This window comes from Stegodyphus dumicola, chromosome 6 (genome assembly GCF_044657685.1).
Source record: "Stegodyphus dumicola isolate Sdum_Otavi_A_Nest chromosome 6, ASM4465768v1".
In the NCBI taxonomy this organism is placed as follows: Eukaryota; Metazoa; Arthropoda; class Arachnida; order Araneae; family Eresidae; genus Stegodyphus; species Stegodyphus dumicola.
The window spans coordinates 41,701,081-41,724,935 of record NC_140773.1 but is presented as its reverse complement, the minus strand read 5'-3'; the positions used below and the strand labels follow the sequence as shown (position 1 = coordinate 41,724,935).

The window sequence follows — 23,855 nt, the reverse complement described above, 5'->3', positions numbered from 1 at the left end:
CAGAGAAAACGCAAATATTTTCTCGCGTGGTTCAGCTGTTTATTTCTTTCTGATTGTGCCTCTGAAAATCGAGAAAAGAAAATTAGTGCGTAGTCATTGAGAGAACGGATCAATTATACGATTAAAAAGGATATGGGAATTAAAAAGGATATGCGTATTAATGTGACACTTAATTATGCTTTGAATATTATTTTTTTTTTTATTTGGAATATTTTGCAGCCTTTTTGAGATTTGTAAAATATTTACTCCCAGCTTGTGTACCTGGAAACCAATTCCGGCTAGCACCCGCAGGTCCGGAATTCAATCCCGGCCGAGAACATCGCTGATTCTTCATTTTTCTCGTTTTCAAACATTTTAAAAAAGATTTCACAAGTGTCGCACGAACTAAAGGTCGGTGATCAATAATTCTTCAAAGTCAGGATGTGACGACTGCGTCTTTTCCTCCCTAGCCACACTTTAAGTGGTCAAGGTAAGGTTAAGGCCTTTGTGGTGTAACTGGAAAGCACATCCAGCTAGAAGTAGGAAGGTCCAGTCCCTGATTGCCGTCGAAGAAATTATTGCACATTTTTGCATGTCTCCTGCGTCGAGAAACCTAATGATTCTACTAATTTATATAATGAAGAAGAGAGATTATGACTTCAACAAAAGATTTTGGAAAAATATATGTGAGAAGAAAATTATGGAGTCTACGTTCATGCATGTATAGCATTCTGTAGTAACATAGCCCATAGAGAGAAAGAGAATAGAATGAACTATGTCCCACTGCAACTATTGTTGTTTTTTCCAGAGGTCTAAAAAATCGCTCACGTGAAATATAAAAATGCAATCCACCATATTTTTTAACATCCCCAACGACTTTATCTCTAGTGGTGGTACATTTACAGTCTGTGCATATTTCATTCAGTTTTTAAATATCCTTGAAGAACGGGATTCTTTGTAGATTATTTTACATTCATAAAAGGCTAGAATTTTAAGATTAAAATTAACGGCTTTCAAATGCATGTGCAAAGAATAGTAATCTGATAAATTCCGAGAACTAGTCTTTCTTGCATTAATGGTCTCTTATGGAATTCAGAGTCACTCGAAACTATAAGAACAAATCGAAAGTTTTTAAACCATACTCCAAAACTGCAATAAGGGGTAAAATTTTCAAGGAAAAAATATACAAACAAATATGGTACTTCATATTGGAGAGTAAATTCTTTTCATGTATAACTAATCAAAAGTACTTTTGGGATTGTTAAATGAAATGAATATCTTTTTTCAGGTAAACGAATGTAATAGGTAAAAAATTAAGAAAAAATGCATGAATTAATCATTTAGCATCAATGAAATAGAAGATTCCAAACCAAACATAATTAAAATCACAATTCGGACTAGAAAACGAAACCTTAGAATCATGTAAGTAAACCATAAAAGATATTTCCTATTAAGTATGAGTAGTTGGCAATATTCCCTTTTGATTTTATGAAAAAACTAAATTATTACGTTTTCCTGTTGCCAAACAAAATCTTATCTGGGTTTCTGCCTTTATGAAGATAACAGAGAGGTTAAATATTACTCAGCATTAGTTCTATGAAATGAAATAGTAGCAGAAAAATATCCCTTTGATTCTGAAAGAGCCCGATAATTTAGCAATTTTATAAAACGTTTTTATCGGTTATGAGGAAAAGAAGAAAAAAAAAGAATCCGTATATTTGTGATTATAGCCTAACGCTTGCAAAAAAAAATTAACATAAGTTATTAAAAATTTTATAATCTCAATTCGTACTTAGGCTTCAGTTTAACTTCTAAAACAGTTATGACAGGTGCCGTAATATTAAAATCAACCTTTAGGGATTCCAGATACAAAGCATAAAATTACATTTTAAAATGAGTTGTTCAATCAACCGGTAAAATATAAATTTACTGCAATATTATCCAATCATATACTAACTCCACTTGGATATTTTTGAACATTTTCAGTGAAAAGTAACTTTAAATGTTCAAGACGTAGTTAAATATTTCGTTTTCACCAGATCGCTTCTCCGCAAGGGTTGCGACAAGAGTATCCTCAAGATTATTGACAACAGTTTCTGTTTTGTTAGGAAACCAAATTCGCATAATGAAAATATAACCCCTCCATTCAGTTTATTAAAACTATATGAAAAGTGCAGTTTAAGCACCAAGATCTCTATCAGATTTAAGATTTTTGCATCAGCCACGCAGACAAAGGAATTTGTAGTTCGCAGTGAAATAAGCAAAGAGGAGGAGCAGATGCCCAAAGATCTCAAGGATACAAGAAGTAGATAAAGTTTCAAAAGATGAAATTCCTCATTTCTGACTTATGCCAGACTTTAATGGATGTGCCAGTACCGAAATTCAGACTATCTCTAAGACTTCCAGTGTGTATCTCTTCGACTTCCAGTTTTCCCAAATTTGGAACGGGAAATCATGCTGCAACGTGTGCTTTATATAGCAACGTGTGCGTTATAGTGTTATGTGCGTGTTATGCAACGTGTGCGTTATATCGCTATATGGCAACAAGAGCACACTGAAGATTAGATGGTTGAACAATTAACAATAGACAAAAGTAGGAATAAGTGTAATGAGAATAGATATACAGGATCATTAGTTTTAAACGCAAAATAGAACCTTCTTTTTCAGTTGTGGAAATGAACATGACAAGAACATACATCTATAAGAGACGTCACGTATAAGAGAGTAATAGTTACGCATGAACAATAGTTTTCAGTACTTGAATAATGAGTACTTGAGAACAATCATCAAACAGAAAATTTGCGGATTTCTCTGTGTTATTATATCTCAGGTTCTGTCATTTTCCTTTCTGTAGCTGAGGAAGGATATCATACGAAACCTCCGAAACAAGAGAGCTACAAATTTACTCACGTTTTCCCTATTCATTTTACATATTATTAATTATTTTTATAATTGCTTCATATATGTTATATTGTAATACATTTGCTACCTATTTACCCACGCTATTTATTCGTCATCATCATACTTTTACCTCCTACAAAATTTTTTTTTTTACAGATTCGGATATTGGTCTTAGCGGTTAAGAGATGTGAGAGATCGGTTGCAGTGTTCCAGCTGCTGAGAGCTGGCCACAAAGTAGCAACGCCACCAAAGTACCTTCCACTATCTTTCAGGTAAATGCTTGACGATTTATTCTTCCGAAACTTCTCCGGTGTCCGCCACTAGGGGTCGGGAGAGTTGCGAAAGGGATAACGCGCGGATACCTCAGTCCGTTTGAAATCGAGACGCTAGCGGATGTTCCGAGACAGCGACTCTTGCTTGCGAATGCGGATACATCGCTGCCGGCAACAATGCTGCGAGCGGTATTATTCCTCTGGGTCCTCCATGGTCAGTCCCATTCTTCTGATTTCAATTTTTCAAACAATTTACGAGTTTTCCAAATTGATAAGTACATATTAAAACTTTGGAAACTTTTGCAGAAACAAGTTTTTCCTTTAATATTTGTGGGAAAATTTTGACGTTAAATAATAGTTTCGGATTTAAATAGAGAAGTAATAGATATTTATACATTGTGTTTTAAAGGATTTTTTAATGCTGCCAAAAATCGTTTTAAATTCTGGGAAAAGAAAACTTAAAATTAATTAAAGTGGATGACTATTTTCGATAGATTTAGGGAATATAAACAAACAAATTTGAAATTATTTGAGTTACAAAGTACCTTAAAAATGCATTATATTAATTTCTGTTTCAAGTTTGAGTGTACTTTGCAATTAAACTGAATTTATTTAATAGTTGGATATGAATAATTAAATATGTTAAAATTAGAAATTCGGATAGTTTCAGATTGCAATAAACATATTTAATTATACTGAATTATAAATATTTAAGTCCTACTTTTTTAATATTAAATAAAAATGAAACTAAGTTTATAGTTTTCTGCTTTTCCTGTCCAATACTATTTATTTCCAATTTGAAAAAATAAATGTTTTAAAATTATTTTCTGAAATGTGTAATAACTTCATTTTAGTGAAAGGCAAAATGAGAAAAAAAAAGTATTGCTTGTAATACATAATGAATAATATAGGTAAACTTTAAATTTTACGAAATCTAGAGCCTTATTAAAATTAATATAGTTAACTAAAATACTTTGGGAAAAGGTGTCGAACCCAGTTCTTACTCAAAATCGATATTAATTCATTAACATAATTTAATTAAGTTATACACATTATTAATTTATAAGGCTTTATCATTTCAGTCTATAAATTTAAAAAAAAGAGTGTAAAACAATATCTGTTTTGGTATTCTTAAACAGTGGGAAATAACATATCATTCAAAAAATCATTTTGTCTTTCTTATATGCAAACAAATAATAAAATGCAATTGAAAAATTTGTACTTAAAAGTTATGTGCTTGAAAATACATTTCTTAGTTAAATAAAAACTGGAAATTTCTTTTAAAGAAGAAATTTCTGGATTAAATTTTAACAATAAAAACAGTTTAAAACACTAATTAGAAAGGTCTAATTAAACTGAAGGACTGCAAACCAACTTTAAATATTTTAAAACGTTTGCAAATAATTAAAATCTAAAACATTAATATTTAAATCCAGGTTTTGAGAGGTTGTTTTAAATTCATTTGAATTCATATCTGAAGGCACTTTATTTAAAAGGTGTATTAACTGCAAATGGCAATTGAAGTGGGTTAAAAGAAATAACTGGTGAATATATTTAGTATTAAATTAATTAATTTAGCATTAAATTACTCTTAGCTTTCGATGTGTCTAATTTTTTCCAGTTTTTCATAATGGAAGACAATTTATCATTATGTTATGACTTTAACTAAAGTTACTGAAATTTCATTTCCCGAGTTCAGTTACAGAATCGTACAACTACTTTAGTTCCATTTATATATAATTAGAAAAAAATTAAGAATTAGTTTGTTCAAAAATTGTTGGATTTGTTGGATTCATAAATGTATCTTTTGAAATATATTTTGGAGTTTAATGTAATTACTTCAGCTTATATCGTCTACTCCGAAAAGATTAAAAAAAGACCCTAAGGACCTGTTAACATCCAAATAGTAACAGAAGTAAATACTAATATACTATTTTTATAGAAACAAAATTATTTAAAAATATTATTTCCCATTAGTTCTTACACTCAAGAACTAATGGGCAAAAATGGTATACAACAGAAATTCTAGAAAATAAATAATTAACTAAAGTTATTTTAAACGTTCATCTGGGAACATGGGCTGGTAAGCTGTTGATCTATAATAACGTTTTTAAACTCGATGACTTTCATGCAGTTTGCGTCTTTAGCATTAAAAGATTTAAGGATCTCATTTTTCATATTTCACATACCTCATTTTAGAAGTATATGTGCATTTATTTAGACACTAAAAGTATGTATTTCCCTTGTGATATTATTTTCCTTTTTCACAAATGACATTTTTAAACATTCTTTTGCAGCAAATTAAAAAAAAAAAGAACTAGAATGTAGAAGTCTAGTATAAAAGCTATTAAGAGGTATTTTAATAATTAATTTCTTTTAGCATTTTAGAGAAAGCTTTCAAATGCTAGTTTTTCATTATCATTTAAATTGTCGTTTTTAGAAAAGCTTTTAAACAAATGCTTACAATTATGACAGAACTATTACGCATATCAAAAATTCTGAAGTGAAAAATATTTGTGTTAGCTAATTTCTTATTATATGTCTGTATCTATTATTAAGATCAAATACAAAAAAGGTCTAATTTTTCTGTTTTTTTCTGTTTCAAAATATATTATTTAAACACCGTACATTGTCAAAAACGTGTTGAGGGGCGAGGGATCTCTGGAAAAAATATGCGTAAAAGTTAACGAAAACGGATTATCAGTAAAATTGCCTCCAATCATCAAGCACCTTTTTTTTGTCCTCTACGTATCTTTAAAACGTGTTCCCAAAAGTCTAAAAAATTACATATCATGTAAGCTTTCTGACTTGTCAACAAATTTCAGCATTTTAAGAAGCATTCTGCTGATACGTGCGTTTAAATCAGAAGCGGTACGAATTTGTTTCAAATATTTGCAAAATGTCAGTTACTTATGGCATGAGAAGAAAATTACAATGCATATAAACTTATATGAGTATGATTCAAAATATCTTAATTGCAGGTAATATTAATAATTTATTAATATTACCTGTTTTATTATTATTATTAAATGTTAATAATTTATTAATATTACCTATTTTATTAATATTATCTACCAATTAAAATACACAAGGACTTTCTATTGAGGAACAAAGCAATACAGTAATAATGCGCACTTTTAAAATGCACATCAGCTTTTTCTATCAGAACCGACGGTAAATGCAATTTTGTTTCAATAGCTTTTGTAACAATATCTTCAAACAAACACAAACCGAAAAGAGGAATTAACTTCAATATTCATAAAATAAATGGCAATAATTGGAAAAATAATTTAGAGTAAAATTCACAGCTGTTTATTCCTTTTAGAGTATTAGCAAGCGTGTTAGTAAATTTTGTAATGATAAATAACAAAACATCTTCAGCTCAGTTCAGTTCCCTTTCCAGCTTCGAATTTCTCTCAGCTATTTTTATTAGCTGATAGAGAAAGTCTTCGTTGTTTTAGCTTTGAAATTTATTTTTGTGTCCAAATTTGAAGCTGCGTAACTTATCACTGATTGAATATTTTTAATCTTAATCAGCTCCGTGAATTCAATGAAACATTTTACTGCATGTCTGTGTAATGTATGTCACAAAAATAGAAATTTATTTCTCGAGAATAGAGGAATTCTTTGAAGGAGTTTCCTACCTCCTGGCTTTCTTTGAAATTTACTTTTTTAGAAAGCTTCACAACGTAACGGGAAAAAGTAAATAGCAAATAGATCAAGAGAAATGCGGAAGATGACACAGCACTTCAAACAACAAACTCGTGTGACTTACCAAAATCATTCTTCGAACTTCTGCAGGCCCACCAGCGGTCGAGTGGTAACGTCGCTAAACACTGGTAGTTCGGTCCGAGGTTCGAATGCAAGCTAACAGGCTGGCTGCACGGGTGTTTTCGTGGTTTTCCCCATGTGTAACGTGTATACGAGCCAGTTTCCCTTAAAAAGTCCTTCACGAAGGCATCCCTCCCTTAAGGCAGATAGCCCTCGAGTGCTTTGCCGTAATCTAATAAACCAAACCAATCGAACTTCTGCTTAGGCATTATCATGAAGCGGAATATTTCCTTTCTCGCTGAATAATGCTAGCTGCTTAGCTTTGCCTTTTTGGCAGAAAACGTTTAAGTAATTCACATATGACCCTTTAATGATGACTATCTATAATCTAAGAAAGCAAAAGACTAATCTAATCTTCTAATATAAGCCATAGACCACTATATCTATTGTTTTCTTTGGCGTGAAAGTTGAGGTTTGCAAAGGATAATGAGATGGCCCTCTTTCCCACGTATTTCTATACAAGGAATATATCATCGACAGATTCTTTTGTATGTGGAGGAAGAGACAAACCAGAACGCTATATATTTCCACGTCCATTAACAACTTCACTAAAAAAACCTAGCTTAGAACGAAAACCTTTGTGTTTTCAAAGATTTTCAAAAGACACAATTGCAAAAATTTTGGATTTCCTGACTTTGAAAGACCAAAAACCTTTCAGCGCAAGTTAACTACCATGAATCGCTATGAAAGTTAATTATCGTAAACGTCTCAGAATGTTAATCATTTTTTATGACTAAATTTTATTTCACTGAACGCTATATAAATATATTGCCTTCTGGTTGATGAACGAATGCTGATCATCTGGATATGTAGTGTATAAGGTAAATACCCACTCACTTACAGTAAATATTGAGCGTCCTCTACATTTATACCTGCCTATCTACTAAATTATCCTTGTTTATACACTTCTCCAAATGACATTTGTTTGAAATCTAAGCGGATATATTTGATCACATTCTTTAAGGAATACATGATGCCAGAGATAAAGTATTTCTCTGAGCAAATCTCATGCCATACAGATATAAAATTCTCGCGAATTTTACTTGAAATTAAATGTGTATACTAATTAATATTTAAATCCACTTAATGGATGCAATCCATAACTGAGGGAATTTCACTGCGAATTATGGAATTTTAATGGAGTGCTTTGAGATGTGAATTATTTTGCTTTTATCAGAGTCAGTGAAAAAGACGGTTGTTCATTGTGTGAGTCAAATAGAACGAAAAGTTAGATTATCTGATAAATTACATCAATTTTTGGTACACTATATCAGAAATTACATGAATGAAATTTTAATGAACGTACCTGCTATTTCCATTATTTTTATCAATGTCATTATATGCTCCTGCTTTTCATATTTAAAAGATAAAATAAGACTTTTGATTCATGTTTTTGTATAATTTGAATTTAAAATTTATGGATAAATTTATATGTTATAATTTTTGTTCGGATTTTCCAAATTTAGTTTATGAAAAATCATTATTTACAAATCTGTCACCTACACATAACTTCGAAACAAAAAGTACCGAAATTCTTTAAGTCTATATTTTAAAGTTTTGACTGGAAAGATGTAGCGTCTCCCGAAAGACTGAGATTTCGAATTTATTGATATTTATTTATTTATTATCAATTAAAATATAGCAACTAAGAAAGATGCATATCTGTAATTCTCTTAAAAAGTTCTTAAAAATAGGAGCTTATATGAATGAGTCTGATGTGGACATTACGTGACTTCTTTGTATGGCAATTAAATTACGTAAAATTTTTGCTGCGCCGCATTTAAACTTGTTTCTTGGAAATATTCTAATTAACGATCACGCAAGGCAAGTTGAAAATGACATCAAAAACTGCAAATTTCGAATTAAATAACCCAGTCCATTTTTGTCGAAATGAAATCAAACTTTTTATTATTTTTTTTTTTTCGTAACGAGAATAAAACTTTATTCAAATGTAAGTATAGAAGCTGGGAGACTGCATCAAAGTTAGATTTCTTTATTTATACGAAATTAATTCTTTTCTAACTTGACATCGCCACAATAGGAATAGTTTCGTTATTTAAAATTTTCTGTAACTGGCAGTATATGACTATGACCAACGATTGCAAAACTAAAGGCCGGGTAAGGACTTTGAAGCCTGATAAGAGGCTATTAAAAAGTATTCTAATGATAAATTATATATATATATATATATATATATATATATGCTTTTGGTGCTGCCGATTGCAATAAGAAAAGGTTTACAAATTGATGTTACAGCACTCGCATACACAAAATTTCAATGTTCTACAGCTAATCATTTTTTAGTTATGAGGGATAAATACGTACATATATACGTACCTACTTAGGTACGTACAAACGCCACGAAAAAATTCCCTTCTAAATGTATATTAAATCCATTTTACAATCCGTTTTTTTTTTAAAAAAAAAAGAGTTCTTTATTCTGCCCATACATACAGATGGAATAAAAAATTGTGCAAATGGATTCGGGAACGGTGAAAATGGACATTTATTTATATTGAAATATAATACCCGAAATTTTTCTTGTATTACAGTACTTCTGTTATATCGTACAAGGAGTTTAAAAAATTAAATTGTTAAAAGAGAATTACTGTATACAGTTTTTCCTGTTATTAAGCATACTTCAGTATGGATAATTATGTTCTTTGTTCAGTTTCTTTGACTGTAGTAAGAGTTACCAAAAATTAGGAGTTAATTCCCTTTAAAGATTCTCCTTAAAAGCATTGTGTTTTACTATAATCAAATCGAATCCAAATGCGGCGGAAATGACAAAACCATTAAAAATTATTGCAGTTTCTGCATGCGTACTTAAATTTTAATTCAAATTATTTGAGAAATAAGTTTTTAATGTCTCGATGGCAACCTGTATCTCTTAGAAAGCGTTTTGTATCGTATTCTGTAGTGGAAATATTCGTGCACATTGTTACTGTTTGTAAATATAATGGATTTAATTAAATTTTTAGTAATATTCTAGAAATCTTATTTGAGAAACCATTAAGGAAATTTTTATATTACTAGGGAAATCGAAAGTTGTTATAATCGTCTTAACGCTACATACGTATTTTATTTAATGGAATAAAATTTTGTAAATAAAAAAAAAAAAAAAACTAACGTGAACTTTGAAAGAAATTGGTGCAATAACTTTTTTTTTTTTTTTTTTCATCTATGGAACTTATTTCGCATAGGAAACAAAAGATGGAATAATGTGCTTATGGGGCACTTAAAAGAAAATTCATTTTCGGAAAGTCCCCATTTCTGCATTTTAAAAATAACTTAAAATTCCTTGAATAGAACAAAAATTCAATTAGAATAGTTTTGCGTCCAAACTAATCCCATTATTTCAATAAATTAATTTCTTTAATTTTATTTGCTATGCCACTTTTTAACAGCCGATAATAAGTGAAAACGGGAAGGTGAAAAAATTAAAGCAAACGTAAAAGCTATTTTTTTAATTATCTAACATTGTAAGGTTGTACACACTGTTAACATGTAACAACCAGTGTGACGTTTCTTTCAAAATGCATCATTATTATTTTTAAATAACAAATTATTAAAATATGAAGAAATAATAAATAAAAACTTCAGCAGCAAAAATACAAAAATTTTAAAAGCAGCACAGCATTATGCGTTTGGAATTACCATAGCAACTTTAAGTGTTGGAATACAATTTTTTTTCAGTCTTTTCGCAGTTCATCATATCAATGTTCAGTTTTCTTACTAAGATGGCTTCTCAAAACTTTTTTTGTCTTTTTATTATTAACTTTTTATGCGTTTACTTTATTTATTAAACGTTATTTATTAAAGTTATTTAATTTATTAAAAAGTATTTATTAAACATTCGTTAGAATTTCACATTCTTGGCGCTTACACCACATGGAATTAGATCCAACAACAAAATCGCAAAATATTTAAAAACAGCATATCTTTAGAATTTCTGGTAGACAGTCTCGAGAGCTAGAAATATAGTTTATTCCGCACAGTGTTGCCACTGTTCGCATTGAAAACGTAGGGTTTTAAACAAAAATTCCTTAAAGTTCTACAAAATACGAAATAGATAATAAAATAATAAAATTTTCTTATAAAATAAAATCTAAAGGTTTTTCAGATTTTATATTACACGCAAATGAGCGTTTTTTTCACTCACACGTTTCGAGAGAATTTGAACAACAACGAATTCGAAAGAACGCCACATCGTGCTAAAAATATTTAAAAACAGCATAGCTTATAAGGTATTTCTCCCGCCTTCTTAGCGTGCTTTCGTGGCGCAGTGGTCTGCACGCTGGGCGCGTACTCCACAGTCCGCGGTTCGATTCCCAGGAAGGCGTTGCTCATTTTTTATCATGCCTGCTTTCAAAAATACCTAATGTCTCTACCGTGGCTCCCGAACTAAAAGGCTGTTGGATGATGATTCTCCACACCCAGGATTTGGCGATTGGGTTCCCTAAAAGCCCCAGTCGCCCTTTAGAAGGGGGAGTATATAAGGTATTTCTTCCGCCTTCTTGGCATGCCTTCGTGGTGTTGTGGTCTGCGTGCTGGGCGCGTATTTCAGCGTTCCGCGGTTCGATTCAGACAACAGGAAAAATGTTGCTCATTTTTCCTCTTGCTTGCTTTCAAAAATATCAAAGTCTCTACAAGCTTTAGAATTTACAATAGATCTCGCGAGCTAGACATGAAAATGCTTTTTTCCTGCAGTGTTGGCAAAGCTTGCTTTGAATTTCTTCACTTTTTGAATAAAAATTCGTTTAAGCTTTACAAAATATGAAAATATGAAATGGACAATAAAACAAACTTCAAATTAGGTCTTACAGGTGTTTCTGCTCGGGTGAAGGACTATCCTATACAGGATTTAATGAGTGTAGGTACCTTTGTTTTTTCACAATGCGATAAACATGCATACACGCATGCAGATTCTCCATCTCTTAGTTTCTTTAAATATGATATAGGGCGATAATATTTGATGACAATAATTTGAAATGTGATACTCTGTTTATATAGTGATTCAATTCAAAATGCCGTTTCATGACTAATATCGCTTTCGGTTCTAGTGTGCCTTTTGGGGTAATAATTTCAAAATGAATCTATAATTAATAAAGTTATATCTACAGTCATTCTAAGGCTTTCTTATAAATATCATTTTCTTGTTACTTATCTGTTGAGAAAATTCAATTTTTCAAAGAAATAATGTCAATTAACTAAACTATAGGTACACAGAAAGCGCTTCATGCCAAATCATGCTTGAAGTTTTGTTTTCTAAATCAGTGCATATTGCCAAAATAAATGTTTTCGTAATATAACGTAGAATTTTCGCATCAAACTGTGACTATGGTCGCGATCATTTGAATACAATCTGAAATAAGTGCAATTAAACTGTTTTTATTATTTCATGTGTAATGTAATGCATCTCTTCCTTTTCAAAATCTTTTTTTAAATCTCGAAATATTGCATTTTCTTGTAAGCAAATTCCGCATACTGATGATAATTTATAGTAAACTGTTGAATGATCAAAATTTCAAAATACTCCGAAAAACATCACGCAATGATTTATTCCCATCAATAGTCACACTATATGAGACTTCCGTTGTTTTTACTATGTATCATATAAATACGAACTACGTTAACTGGAGTCCTTTGTAGGCTCTGCCAGATTATTTTCTCCGCTTTGTTTAAAAACTGAAACAAGTAAAAATATAAAAAATAAATAAAAAATATCTGAAAAGTTTCAGATTTTAACGATCTCCCAAAAGAGCTCTGTTAAAGTTTAATATGGTTTATCAGTAGAGATTATCAATAGAGATGTCCCAGTTGGAATAGTGAAACATTTTATAGGAATAATGAATATGTATTTAGACCAACATGGGAAATTTATATATCATTTGTATATTAAAAAAGTGAAAGAATATGTAATGTGATTCTAATAAGAATATTGGATGCTTTAAATTGGATATATCATTAATTAAATGCATTTTTTAACTAAATGCATTTTTTAAAAATAATACCCTTGGCAACTGCATCGAATGCTTTTAAATAGTTTAGTTTGTTAATAAATAACAGACAGATATAATATGAAAGAATAATACTTTACGTTTTTCCGGATGGCAATAGACTTCAGCGAAAAGGGAAACAGCGCATTAAAGTGAAGCAATGCAAAATCATGTTTCGAGACTTTAATAGCCCTTTTGGGCTAATAAATAATCAACTGATAAACGCATGTAAACTTTCATGTATTTTGATTTCTTTAATTAAAAAATGCTTTGCTTTTATTTATTGTTTTCTTGTAAAACAGATAGATATGCCAATTTTTAATAAGCCAAATTAAAATTTAAATCTCATCATTAATTAATATTTCAAATGTTTTGTGAGAAAAACCCTAAGTAGCTTTGCTTTATTGTTCTTTAATAAAGCAAAGCAAATCCTCTTTGCCTTCTTCAGACTCAAAATGCAGTCACTTAATTAATTAATAAAAGATTCATCCTTTCTTTTTTCGATTTCGTATCATAAGTATTAACATTTCTCCAGAAAACAATGAATAGCATCTGCATGTGAGAACTTTATATTTCTCTATTTTTTTAAGCTTGAAGTATAATTTAGCAGTTAATAAAGTGATAATCCTCTCAGTAATAGATTTGAAGCTTCAAAGCATCAAACCTAGGAACCCAAATTACATAAAAGTGCATTTTTTCCTCGTTAACATTTTCGTGACTGCAAGATATAAGTGCTTTCTTATGTCAGTTATATTTCGTTTAGTATGGTATTTGAATACCGAAACTGATATTTGCATGCAAAGTACAAACTTTAAATAAGTTAACACAAACTTAAAACTCTCCATATTGGATTCAGCGTCAGAAATTTTGAGAGCCTCACCAGTGAGTGGTTAAGACCGCTGAATACTAGTAGTTCGACCTAGACTCAAACCGAGACGAACGGACTGGCTGAAAGTTTGGTTTTCGTAACTGTTTCTACATGTTAACGGAAATACGAGCCAATTCCCTTTAGAAATTTCTGCGCGGAAGGATCCTTCTTCTCAACGGAAAAACACTTGCGCGCTTTACCATATTCAAATAACCTAGCCTAGCCAGAAGGCTTGAATTTTTATTTTATAATGGTTGTTCAATGCAAATGAGCAGTTAAGAATCCTTTGTTGATACGTAGGTATACTTATTATTTCTACCCCTTTAACATTTATTTATTTCGCCTAGCGAAGCAATACAATAACCGACATTTATTAATATATTAAAATGTGAAACATTTGATTTTGAAAAATTATATTTCGAAAATATTTAAAGGTGCCGCTTACCTGAGCCTCTTAATGTACAGTATCGGACAGTATCTATGTTAAGGAGCTGAGGAATATGGTTACTCCTCAGCTCCTCAGGCATATTATTTCATAATTGCATTTAAAATAACTACATACTTTACATACTACTAGAGTTCTGCAGCCAAAGTAAAATTTATAAGTTCTATGTACCCCTGAAAAACACGTGTATAGAAGGATTTCAATATAAATCTTTCGAAGCTACAACCAATTCGTCAAAAAATGTTTATTACCAAACCAGGAAACAAAAACTTTTGACACTTCAGGTTAATACGTATGACGTCATAATTTAAAATTAATGTAATGTAGCTTCATTTTCTGAATATCAATAAAAGAATTAACGTGACTTTCATATATATCGTGTCAATTATACTAACCTGAAACCAAAAAGTTGCCCACAACAGCTATTTATATAAAATGCTGACATTAATGAAACATTAATGACGTGACATGCAATCGTCTGCTTTCTTCAACGTCAGAATATGAACTTATATAATAATAATATGTTGAAAGTTTGGCAATGTTGTTTTTATTTCACATTTTGTAAAACTTAAAACGTTTTATTAGTAAAGTTTACGATTTGAAAGCGAGCAGTGGCAACGCTTTTCGAAATAAAACGTATTTTTATCTGCAGCGTGCAAGACTGTTGCCACTCGGAAAAATGTGTGCGAAAAGTGTTTTGAGAGTTTTTAATTAACATCTCGGCTGATTAATGTCGTTCGAAGATGATAATGGTCGAAATGGCTTCCAAAGAATTTTTAAGAATTGAGAATAATGTATTTAATGTCTGGCAACGCTGTTTTTATTTAATATTTTGTGAAATTTATAATTTTGTTTATTAAGAAAATCTACGATTTGAAAGCGATTAGTGGCAACACTTTGAAATAAATTATATTTTCATCTTCAGCCTGCGAGACTGTTGCCACTTGAAAAATTGAGGGCGAAAATTAGCGTTTTTCCGAATTCGTAATCAATATCTCGGCTAATTAAAGTCGTACGAACATGAGAATGGTCGAAATGTTTCTCGGGAAATCGGGGGTGCCTCTCTCGAAGCTCAACTGCTCGCCGTTCCGGCCCCAAATAAACAAACTTTATACCTGTATATAAACTTTATATTATATATAAAACTAGCTTACCTTTGATTACTTATATGACACTTTATATGGTCTTAAGTAACACTTTTATTTGAAGAGAAGTTGTGTAAAATATATGAAATAGCTACCTTCTATTGAAGAAAATTATAGTCACGATATATTCTGGTTACATAAGGTCTTAATTGTTTTCTAATATTTTAAGTCAATAAAATATGGCTTTTAATCAATATAACTACTACGGAAATTCTTAAACCAAAATTTATTTACTCATCTGTCTAATTTACAGAAGTCGCATGGCACTTTTTTTCTGCTTTCTTTCAAAGTTCAGTAGCATAGTTCCCTACATAACTTCCTTTATGCTGTTAACTAAGCTCTTTACGTTTTAATATGCATTGAAATGCTGGAAAAACCTAATATCCTAGTTTAATGCTTAGTGCTTTTAATGTTTAGGATATCTTCTACGGGAAAGCAAAACTGCAGAAATGTAACAGGGTTCAACGAGAATGCGGAAGATGGTGAATACCATACGTTGTGCAAAACTGCCCGTTATTCTGCTGTATTCAGAAGAGTAAAAATTCGATCTTCCTCAATGTATTGGCTGAATTTTAGATATGTTCAATAACACTATGATCTGGCGATCTAAGTTGTCGTAGCAGGACTCCAGATCTGGATGATCCATATCAGCAAGACTCCTGATCCTCTAACTATAATTCGGCGCCCTCAGACTCGTGTGGCTATGAATTATAATAAGCCAAATCTGTAAGATGAACAGATAGTATGAATAGGCGAAACTCAAACGAAAAATGCTCTCAAAAACGGTTCACGTATCAGAGGTTTATGATACATGTACCGGGGCTTCCTCTGAACGAGAATAAGCAAACCCCAAATTATTTTGGATCCCCTACAGCCTATATAATTTCTTGTTGCATGCAAGATCCATAAATTTATGGGATGGTTTTCGCGTAAAATTCCTTCGTTCTGCCTGAAACAATTGGTAACTCGATATTTGAGATGAGATTAATCTTTTCACTCATCAAGTGTTCAATAACCGAACTGCCTAGACTTGGTAAGTACTTGGTAAGCTGCGCTGATCTATATCATGCATTCGCAAGATGTTGGCTTCTGAATTTATATGCCATGAACGGTCACGCTGATCTGTAATGCCACAATCGACTCCGATATTATTTGAGGCATTATTATATTCTGTCATGTAGACTAAGATTTTTCAGCTGTTGCTGGTAATGGTCACGTAAGGCCCATTCGTCTCAGTGTTGTCATCGTATGTGTCAGGAACGCTTATTCCTATGAAATAAATTCTTGAAACGGTTATATGTAATAATCCAAACATTGTTTCTACTTCCTGAACACTATGACGTATCTTATGAGATCCAATTGTTGTTATACCGAATTAAAAATTACTTAAATTATAAACATTTATTGTCCTCAAAGCAGAACATCTGTGGAGAACATCTACACTTTAGTGTAGAATAATATGCTATATTGCAAAAAACCAAAAACAAATATTAAATTTGTCTCTACTTTGCTAATTAAAAATACAATTCTTGTGTAATACAGCAATAGTTTCGTTACATAATCTAAAATTTAAAAACCAAATCCCATTCATATTTATTTTTTTCACCAACTCATTTAACAAATTAAAGAAACGATTGATATTATATTAGTTTTATAGTTTTGTAAAATGTTTTTATAGTTTTGTTAGTTCAACAAATCTCGGCATTCATTTAGCTTATCTAATAGTAATGCTACGCGCATTAATTTTATCAATACTTTGCTTCTCAGAATGGGAGATATGTTGACAGTTTCTCTCGAAATATAATTGGTTTCACTCTGACGATAATACAAAATTGAAAAAAAAAATATATTTTTTTTTTATTTCCAGATTTTTGTCAACTTTAGTTTATAATTTTCTCGTTGTTGTTCCATCAAGTTGAAAAACTTCAAGAAAATCTTTAGAAATACAAGAAATTCATTATTAGTATTTTTAATCTTTCGGAAAGTTGACATATATGTATATATATAGTAAAAGGCAGGTTTCGATGACAACAATTATGATGTCAGACTGATCGTGATTAATGAAATAGAGACTGTGAAAAATATATAAACTTTATAGCATTTTTGGTTTTTCATAGACTACATATCTTTCACATATAATATCTGCATAGTGCTATACATTCATTCTACTATATTACTAAGAATGTTTTTATTACTCAGGCTGATCAAATAATATCAGAGAGTATATTTTCTTTTCGAAAACGAAATACAGTCTGAGAGATTCATCAAAAATAACATCGCCATGCAAACAAAGATTCTTCGATACTTTTATTTGTTAAAGTCAAACATGAAGTACACTTATATGCAGGAAAAAAAGACAAAATCATTTAGAATTTTGACATAAAATAATCTTACAGAATCGATAACTGGGTGATATGCGCAAAGTGCGTTCTTGTTGCTTTATGTAAATATTTGAGAAGATCGATTTCGTTTTCATTTAACTCAAGACATAATCATAAATTTCAGTACTTGTTGCACTTTTCATGTTTCGTTTTTTCCTTTGTTATTTTAGGATATTGTTCCCTTTTTATTTTCTGAATAAGATAGCACTGAGTGTAGTAGCAGAAATGTAAGAAATTGTTTTTCTTATTATTCAAATAATGGAGCTATGAGGTGAATAAATATTAGCAATCAAGTAATCATGTAACTGCTCTTCTCAGTTTAGTTGATTTCTTCAGTTTCAGACGGTACGTTAAGTGAACGTACTAATCAGTTTTATTTCAGAAAAATCTATTCTCTTGGTAATATGTCTTATTATCTCTTATAATTAAAGTTCTTGTTAATATCGAAGTACATTCGTCAACAGTAAAACTGCAACAGCATGAAAAGAAATGTCCTAGAATTTTGCGGATTACAAGCATAAAAATTGTGGCTAAACTATTCGAAGAATAAACTTTTTCACGTGTAGTGACAATCAGAGCCATGCAGATTGGATTATTTACATTATGGCAAAGAGCTAGAGGGCAATTTACTTAAGTGAGCGATCGCCTTCGTGAAGTACCTTTTAAGAGAAACTGTCTGGTATTCATGTTACGGGTCACCAGCGGCAGAGCGGTTACGTCGCTGAACACCGGTAATTCTTTCCGAGGTTCTAATCCCGCGAACGTGCTGGCTGCATTAGCTTTTTTGAGGATTTTCCTATGTGTGCGTATATACGAGCCAGTTTCCCTTAGAAATTTCTCCACGAAGGCATTGCTCCCTTTAGGTAGATAGCCATCGAGGCTTTGCCGTAGTCACATAAAGGAAACCAGACAAGGCATTCATATAACAAATTGTGGAAACACAGAAACTCCCATGCAACTAGTCCGTTCTTCGTAATTCGAATCCTGATCGAACTACCAACGTCAGCGATTTTACGGCTCACCTGCTGTGACGTTTTAATGTATATGTAAATAATATACAGTCAAAAGTCGTTAATTCGGACACCCATAATCCGGAATGATCTATAATCCGGACCTCAAAGCTAAAAACTTTCTGCGCATGCGCCACGTTGACACATGCGCATAGGCGTTTACGCGTGCGCGTTTAATGTATAACGGACAGAATAAGCTAAAATTATCTAATTATCCATTTCAGTTAATGTTGATGATTGTGTTGTTCCTTAATTTTCGAATTGGATCCGAATTATTATTTTTTGCAGACTGTAAGAGCAATACTATAAAAGTAAACTTGAACTTTCGATTATATCAAATAGAATTTTCGATGCTGGAGCCCCCAAACGATCTACAAAACGAAAGTATGTTTCGATGTCCATCAAAGAAAAAGTGGAATTGCTGCAAAAAATGGATAAAGACATGAAGAAGGTGACAGAGAGGTTAGTGAAAACGAAAAAATTTCGATTGACAAGTTAGTCGGTATTCTCGGCACAGCAATTACGGGACTTGAACAGCGGAACTTCGTAACTGAACAAGAAATTATGTCTGTTTATAGAATTAAAGAGAAAGTATTATCACATAAAACGAAGCAACTTAAACAACTTACATTGAAAGAAATGTTTAATAAAGTAAACAAATAAATATTAAGCTTTTTTTTTTGTAAATTTTGATATCCTTTAGATTATAATTGTTCTTTATTTCATAAATTACGGTTTCATATTTTTAATTTTAGAATTTCTGCATGCCATCTTACGAGATTTAAACTGATGATCTATAATCCGGAAAAATCGATAATCCGGAATCGCCGAAGTCCCGACGAGTCCGGATTAACGACTTTTGACTGTATATGTATCAATCTTCTAAGATCATTGAAACTTTTGCATGCCTTGAATAATTGTATAATCAACACATAATTACCTATTCAGTTGTGTGTGAAAATGTTGCAAAGAATACCTATGAAATGTCTCGTTCGGCCGGCTTCTGGTACAGCCGACTCTGCGTCTAGTATGTACAGTAGTGTGGTAGAACAATAACTGTAGAATCACCGACGAAGTTCTGGTGCCCCGCTCACTTTTCCCTGTCTCCTGTTTCTATCATTGACGCGAAAAAGTGAAGAAAGCTTCTTATTTATCGTTGTGTAATGCAGCGGTCTCAGATTGGCAGAGCCTTCGGGCCATCTGCGGCCTGCCAATACATTTCAGTTATGCATGTTTTTTTTAACACACTGTTCATACATTTCGATATAGCATAAAGTCATTGTGCAGTGGATTCAATTTAGTGTTTATTGAGGAAAAATAAAATTAAAAAAACGCTGGGAAAATATCAGCATTGCAACTGAGTTCGTTGGCATGATGTCAAAATACATTAATCATTGCATTTCAGAAAATGACAATTTAAAATATAAATATAAGCAGCATTATAAACATGTGGATTGTGTTTATATATGCCATTGCGACTAAATGAAAAGAAATAGTACTAATATCAGACGTTTTCGTGTGAGAATTTAGTAATGAATTAGAAGTGATTGAGAAATTACTGGAAATAATTCCTAAAAAAGGAAACACTGTTCCCCAAAAAATTTTTCTGAAATGAAAACTATAACAGATTAAAAGAAATTAAATTGAGATGAAATGGCTAGACTTGCAAGTGCTATGGTTGGTAAAAACTATTAGTGGTAAAATGCAGATGGTGCAGCTGCAATGGTTGGTAAAAGCTATTAGTGGTAAAATTAGGAAATATAGTGAATGGATAAAACCTTCAAAATACGTTTTGAGCTATACGTATTTTGAATAGTATGCACAGTTGAGCAATACGTATTTTGAATAGTATGTACAGTTCAGCTATACGTATTTTAAATAGTATGTATTTTGAATAGTACATAATTCATCAAGAAACATTCTGTGGCAAAAGTTGCAAAATTATGAAAATGGTAATTAAAAACAGTAAACTTTATTTAAACTTTATTGAGCAAATTTTGCTACATTTGAGTAGCCCGTGGAAATCGGACAGAGGGTTAAGGGATGTTGGAACCTCAAAATCTTCAAAAAATTGTGATTTCGGATTTTTGCATTTTGAAATTCTCCACTCTTTTATCTTTCTAAAAATACCATTCTTTATGAAAATTAGAACTGTAAAAAAATCTAGTTTTAATATGTCATCGACTGCTTTGATCAATGAGGATTTTTACATAAAAACGCGTTTTTCTCCAAACGTGATTTTTTAATACTCGATGTACACTGCTCAAAAAAAAAAATGGGACAGTCCTATATCTCCCGATCTACTGGGCCGATTGACAAAATTCAAATTGCGTTCTTCATGTCTCGAAAGCGCGACTTAGGATATATATTAGATTTATATATAGCACTATTCTAACATAGGTATTTTGACACAAAATCGGACTTTTTCTGAAATAACATACCAATTTTTTTACATATTTCGATTCTACGACTCAAATTACGCCTAAATATGAAATTTTGTAAAATTTGGAGCGAAATTTACGGAGAAATTCACAAATTTATGTTGGCACTTTTTTGTCAGTTTGCGCCAAGAATACTTCACTTGGCGAACTTCTTAATATATGGCAACCTAGTTTCCTTAGGAAAAAAAGTCACCATCGTTCCTTTTTTCCAAATAATATTCTTTATATTATATTTTTAATTATAACTTATTAAAGTAATTTTTTCTTTTTCGAATTTCATTTTAATTGTTTAAGTTGCACTTTTTTTTTTTTTTTTCGAATAACTGTTTTCAAAATTTCTATTTACCTATTCGAACTGCGTAAATAAAGGTGCAGCGTTTATTTCTTTTTCAAATAGTTTTCTTTATATATATTTTTCGTCATAGCTATTATTTTAGGTCATTTTTAAATTTTTATACTTTTATTTTAATTGTTTTAAAATTTTCTATTTATTCCTTCGAACTGAGCATTTTAAATATATTTATTAATATCAATTTTCCAGAATTTGATTTTATTTATTTGAACTGCGTTTTTTTCGGAAGAATACTTTGTAACCCAGACTACGATGCGTTTGAAAACTGCATACTATATTAAAAGAGAAAATACAGTAAAGCACTGCTTTACACGCCTTTCAATGTTCCGTTCAGAAAAAATATATATAAATAAGAGAGATGTATAACCGATATTTTAACTTAGGATGACTTGCATACACTGCTTTAAACAGTTTTATCATTGTGCCCATTGCTTTACACAATTTTATCCTACATTTGGTTTCTTAAAATGTTATTCATATTTTAGTCAAATATTTTATTTTTGAAATCGCAAGAATCAAATATCATAAGATTGAAAAGTTTTAAATTTAAAAAAATACGAATACTAAATTTTACGAAAAAATTTAATTTTCTTCTCTGTTTCTTTAAGCATTCTGAAAGTATATTGAAAAGTATCCAACTTTTCGAAACATTTTGGTATTTCTGACAATTATTTTAAATAAAGTTATCGCCTTCCATTTCATAAAGGCCCACAAACGGCCGAGCGGTAAAGTTGCTGAACACTGGTAGTTCACTCCGGGGTTCGAACCCCGGTAAACGGGCTGGTTGCATGGGCGTTTTCGGGGATTTTCTCATGTGTATCGCGTATGACAGCTGGTTTCCCTTAGAAAGTTCTTCACGAAGTATTTCGTTAGAGCCTTTATCAGTCTTTAGAGGCTAAACATTTTGAAGCTATGAGATGAAAGGAAAGACTGGCATCAAAAGGTTTTGGTTTATTTTATTATGACAAAGCACACTACGGCTATCTGCCTAAGGGGAGGGATGCCTTCCTGGAGGACTTTCTAAGGGAAACTGGCTCGCATACACGTTACACATGGGGAAAACCACGAAAACGCCCATGCAGCCAGCCCGTTCTCGGGATTCGAACCTCGGACCGAACTACCAGTGTTCAGCGACTTTACCGCTCAGCCGCTAGTTCATCAGGAAGGGGAAAAAACATCTTTAAGTGACATCCACATACATCACTGGATAAACTCCTGAATCTTCAAATAATTCGACTGAGGAAATCATGGGATTCACCATTTATGATGCGATATGATGTTCTATAACGTAATTTACATAACCATATAGTTTAAAACCAGTCGCTCTTCACTTTAATCTGCAATGATATCGTTTTGTCTTTTCTGTTAACACAAGCTCAATTGATGGTATTTGCTGGTGTACTCGTCCAAGTGTTTTCTCTTTGAACACCTAAATTCTTTGAAGTATCCTGAAAGTATATTCGAAAGCGTCCAACTTTTTGAACATCTTGGTACGTCTGACAGCCAAATTTCCCTGCAAATTTTTGCTTACTTTTCTCCCTAATTTTCTTCTTTCCTTCTACAGTTATTTTCAGTGCTCACACAAGAAAATTAAGATTTTTCGACTGCTAGACTTCCATACATTTTGCATTCTTGTCAATTTTTTAAAATATCAATTATATGAATTGCGTTTCAGCTAAAGACAGCTTTTCATTTTCTAGTCATTTTAGCTATAAATAAAGTTTAAAGCGAAGTCCAAAGGATAAATAATTTAATTAAAAGATTTTTGCTAAATGACAAAGAAATAAAACAGTCCAGCAGGGTTTATTCTGTACCACAGAGTAACCCGATTCTTATATCGGCTTAAACAATCTAAATCATATTAAAGATTATGTTTTTTTATACAATCTATAACGCGAGAGAAAACATTAGCTTCTTAAAACATGCTTTCTAAGAGAATTATTATAAAAATTTATATTTATATATATATTTTTTAAATTTGGGATTTGAACCAAACTGTCAGACTTTTAAAGCTTATTTTACATGGTGGTTATTATTAAAGTTCCACTTTGAAATGGTCATGAAAGGAAAACTACCGGACCAAATGTTATCAAACTTAGGAATCGTGTAAAGGAGGTTATGAGAATTTATTTTCGGCGGAAAAAAAAAAAGAGTTCAAAAACTCACCATCAGGGGAAAAATGGCGCTGTATACAATATTGTTAAATGAAATAAGACACGAAAACATCTGTT

The 23,855-nt window shown here is 31.4% G+C and overlaps 1 protein-coding gene across 1 annotated transcript in view; it reads left to right on the top strand.

Annotated features, from left to right (window-relative positions):
* Window positions 1-3,239: 3,239 nt before the first annotated feature.
* The window catches only part of LOC118186660 (uncharacterized), a 387,713-nt gene continuing 367,097 nt past the window's right edge, over window positions 3,240-23,855 (top strand). Inside the window, exon 1 of the mRNA XM_085818254.1 lies at window positions 3,240-3,366. Coding sequence (XP_085674380.1) covers window positions 3,330-3,366 — 37 coding nt within the window. The 5' untranslated portion in view covers window positions 3,240-3,329. The remainder of the gene's footprint in view (window positions 3,367-23,855) is intronic.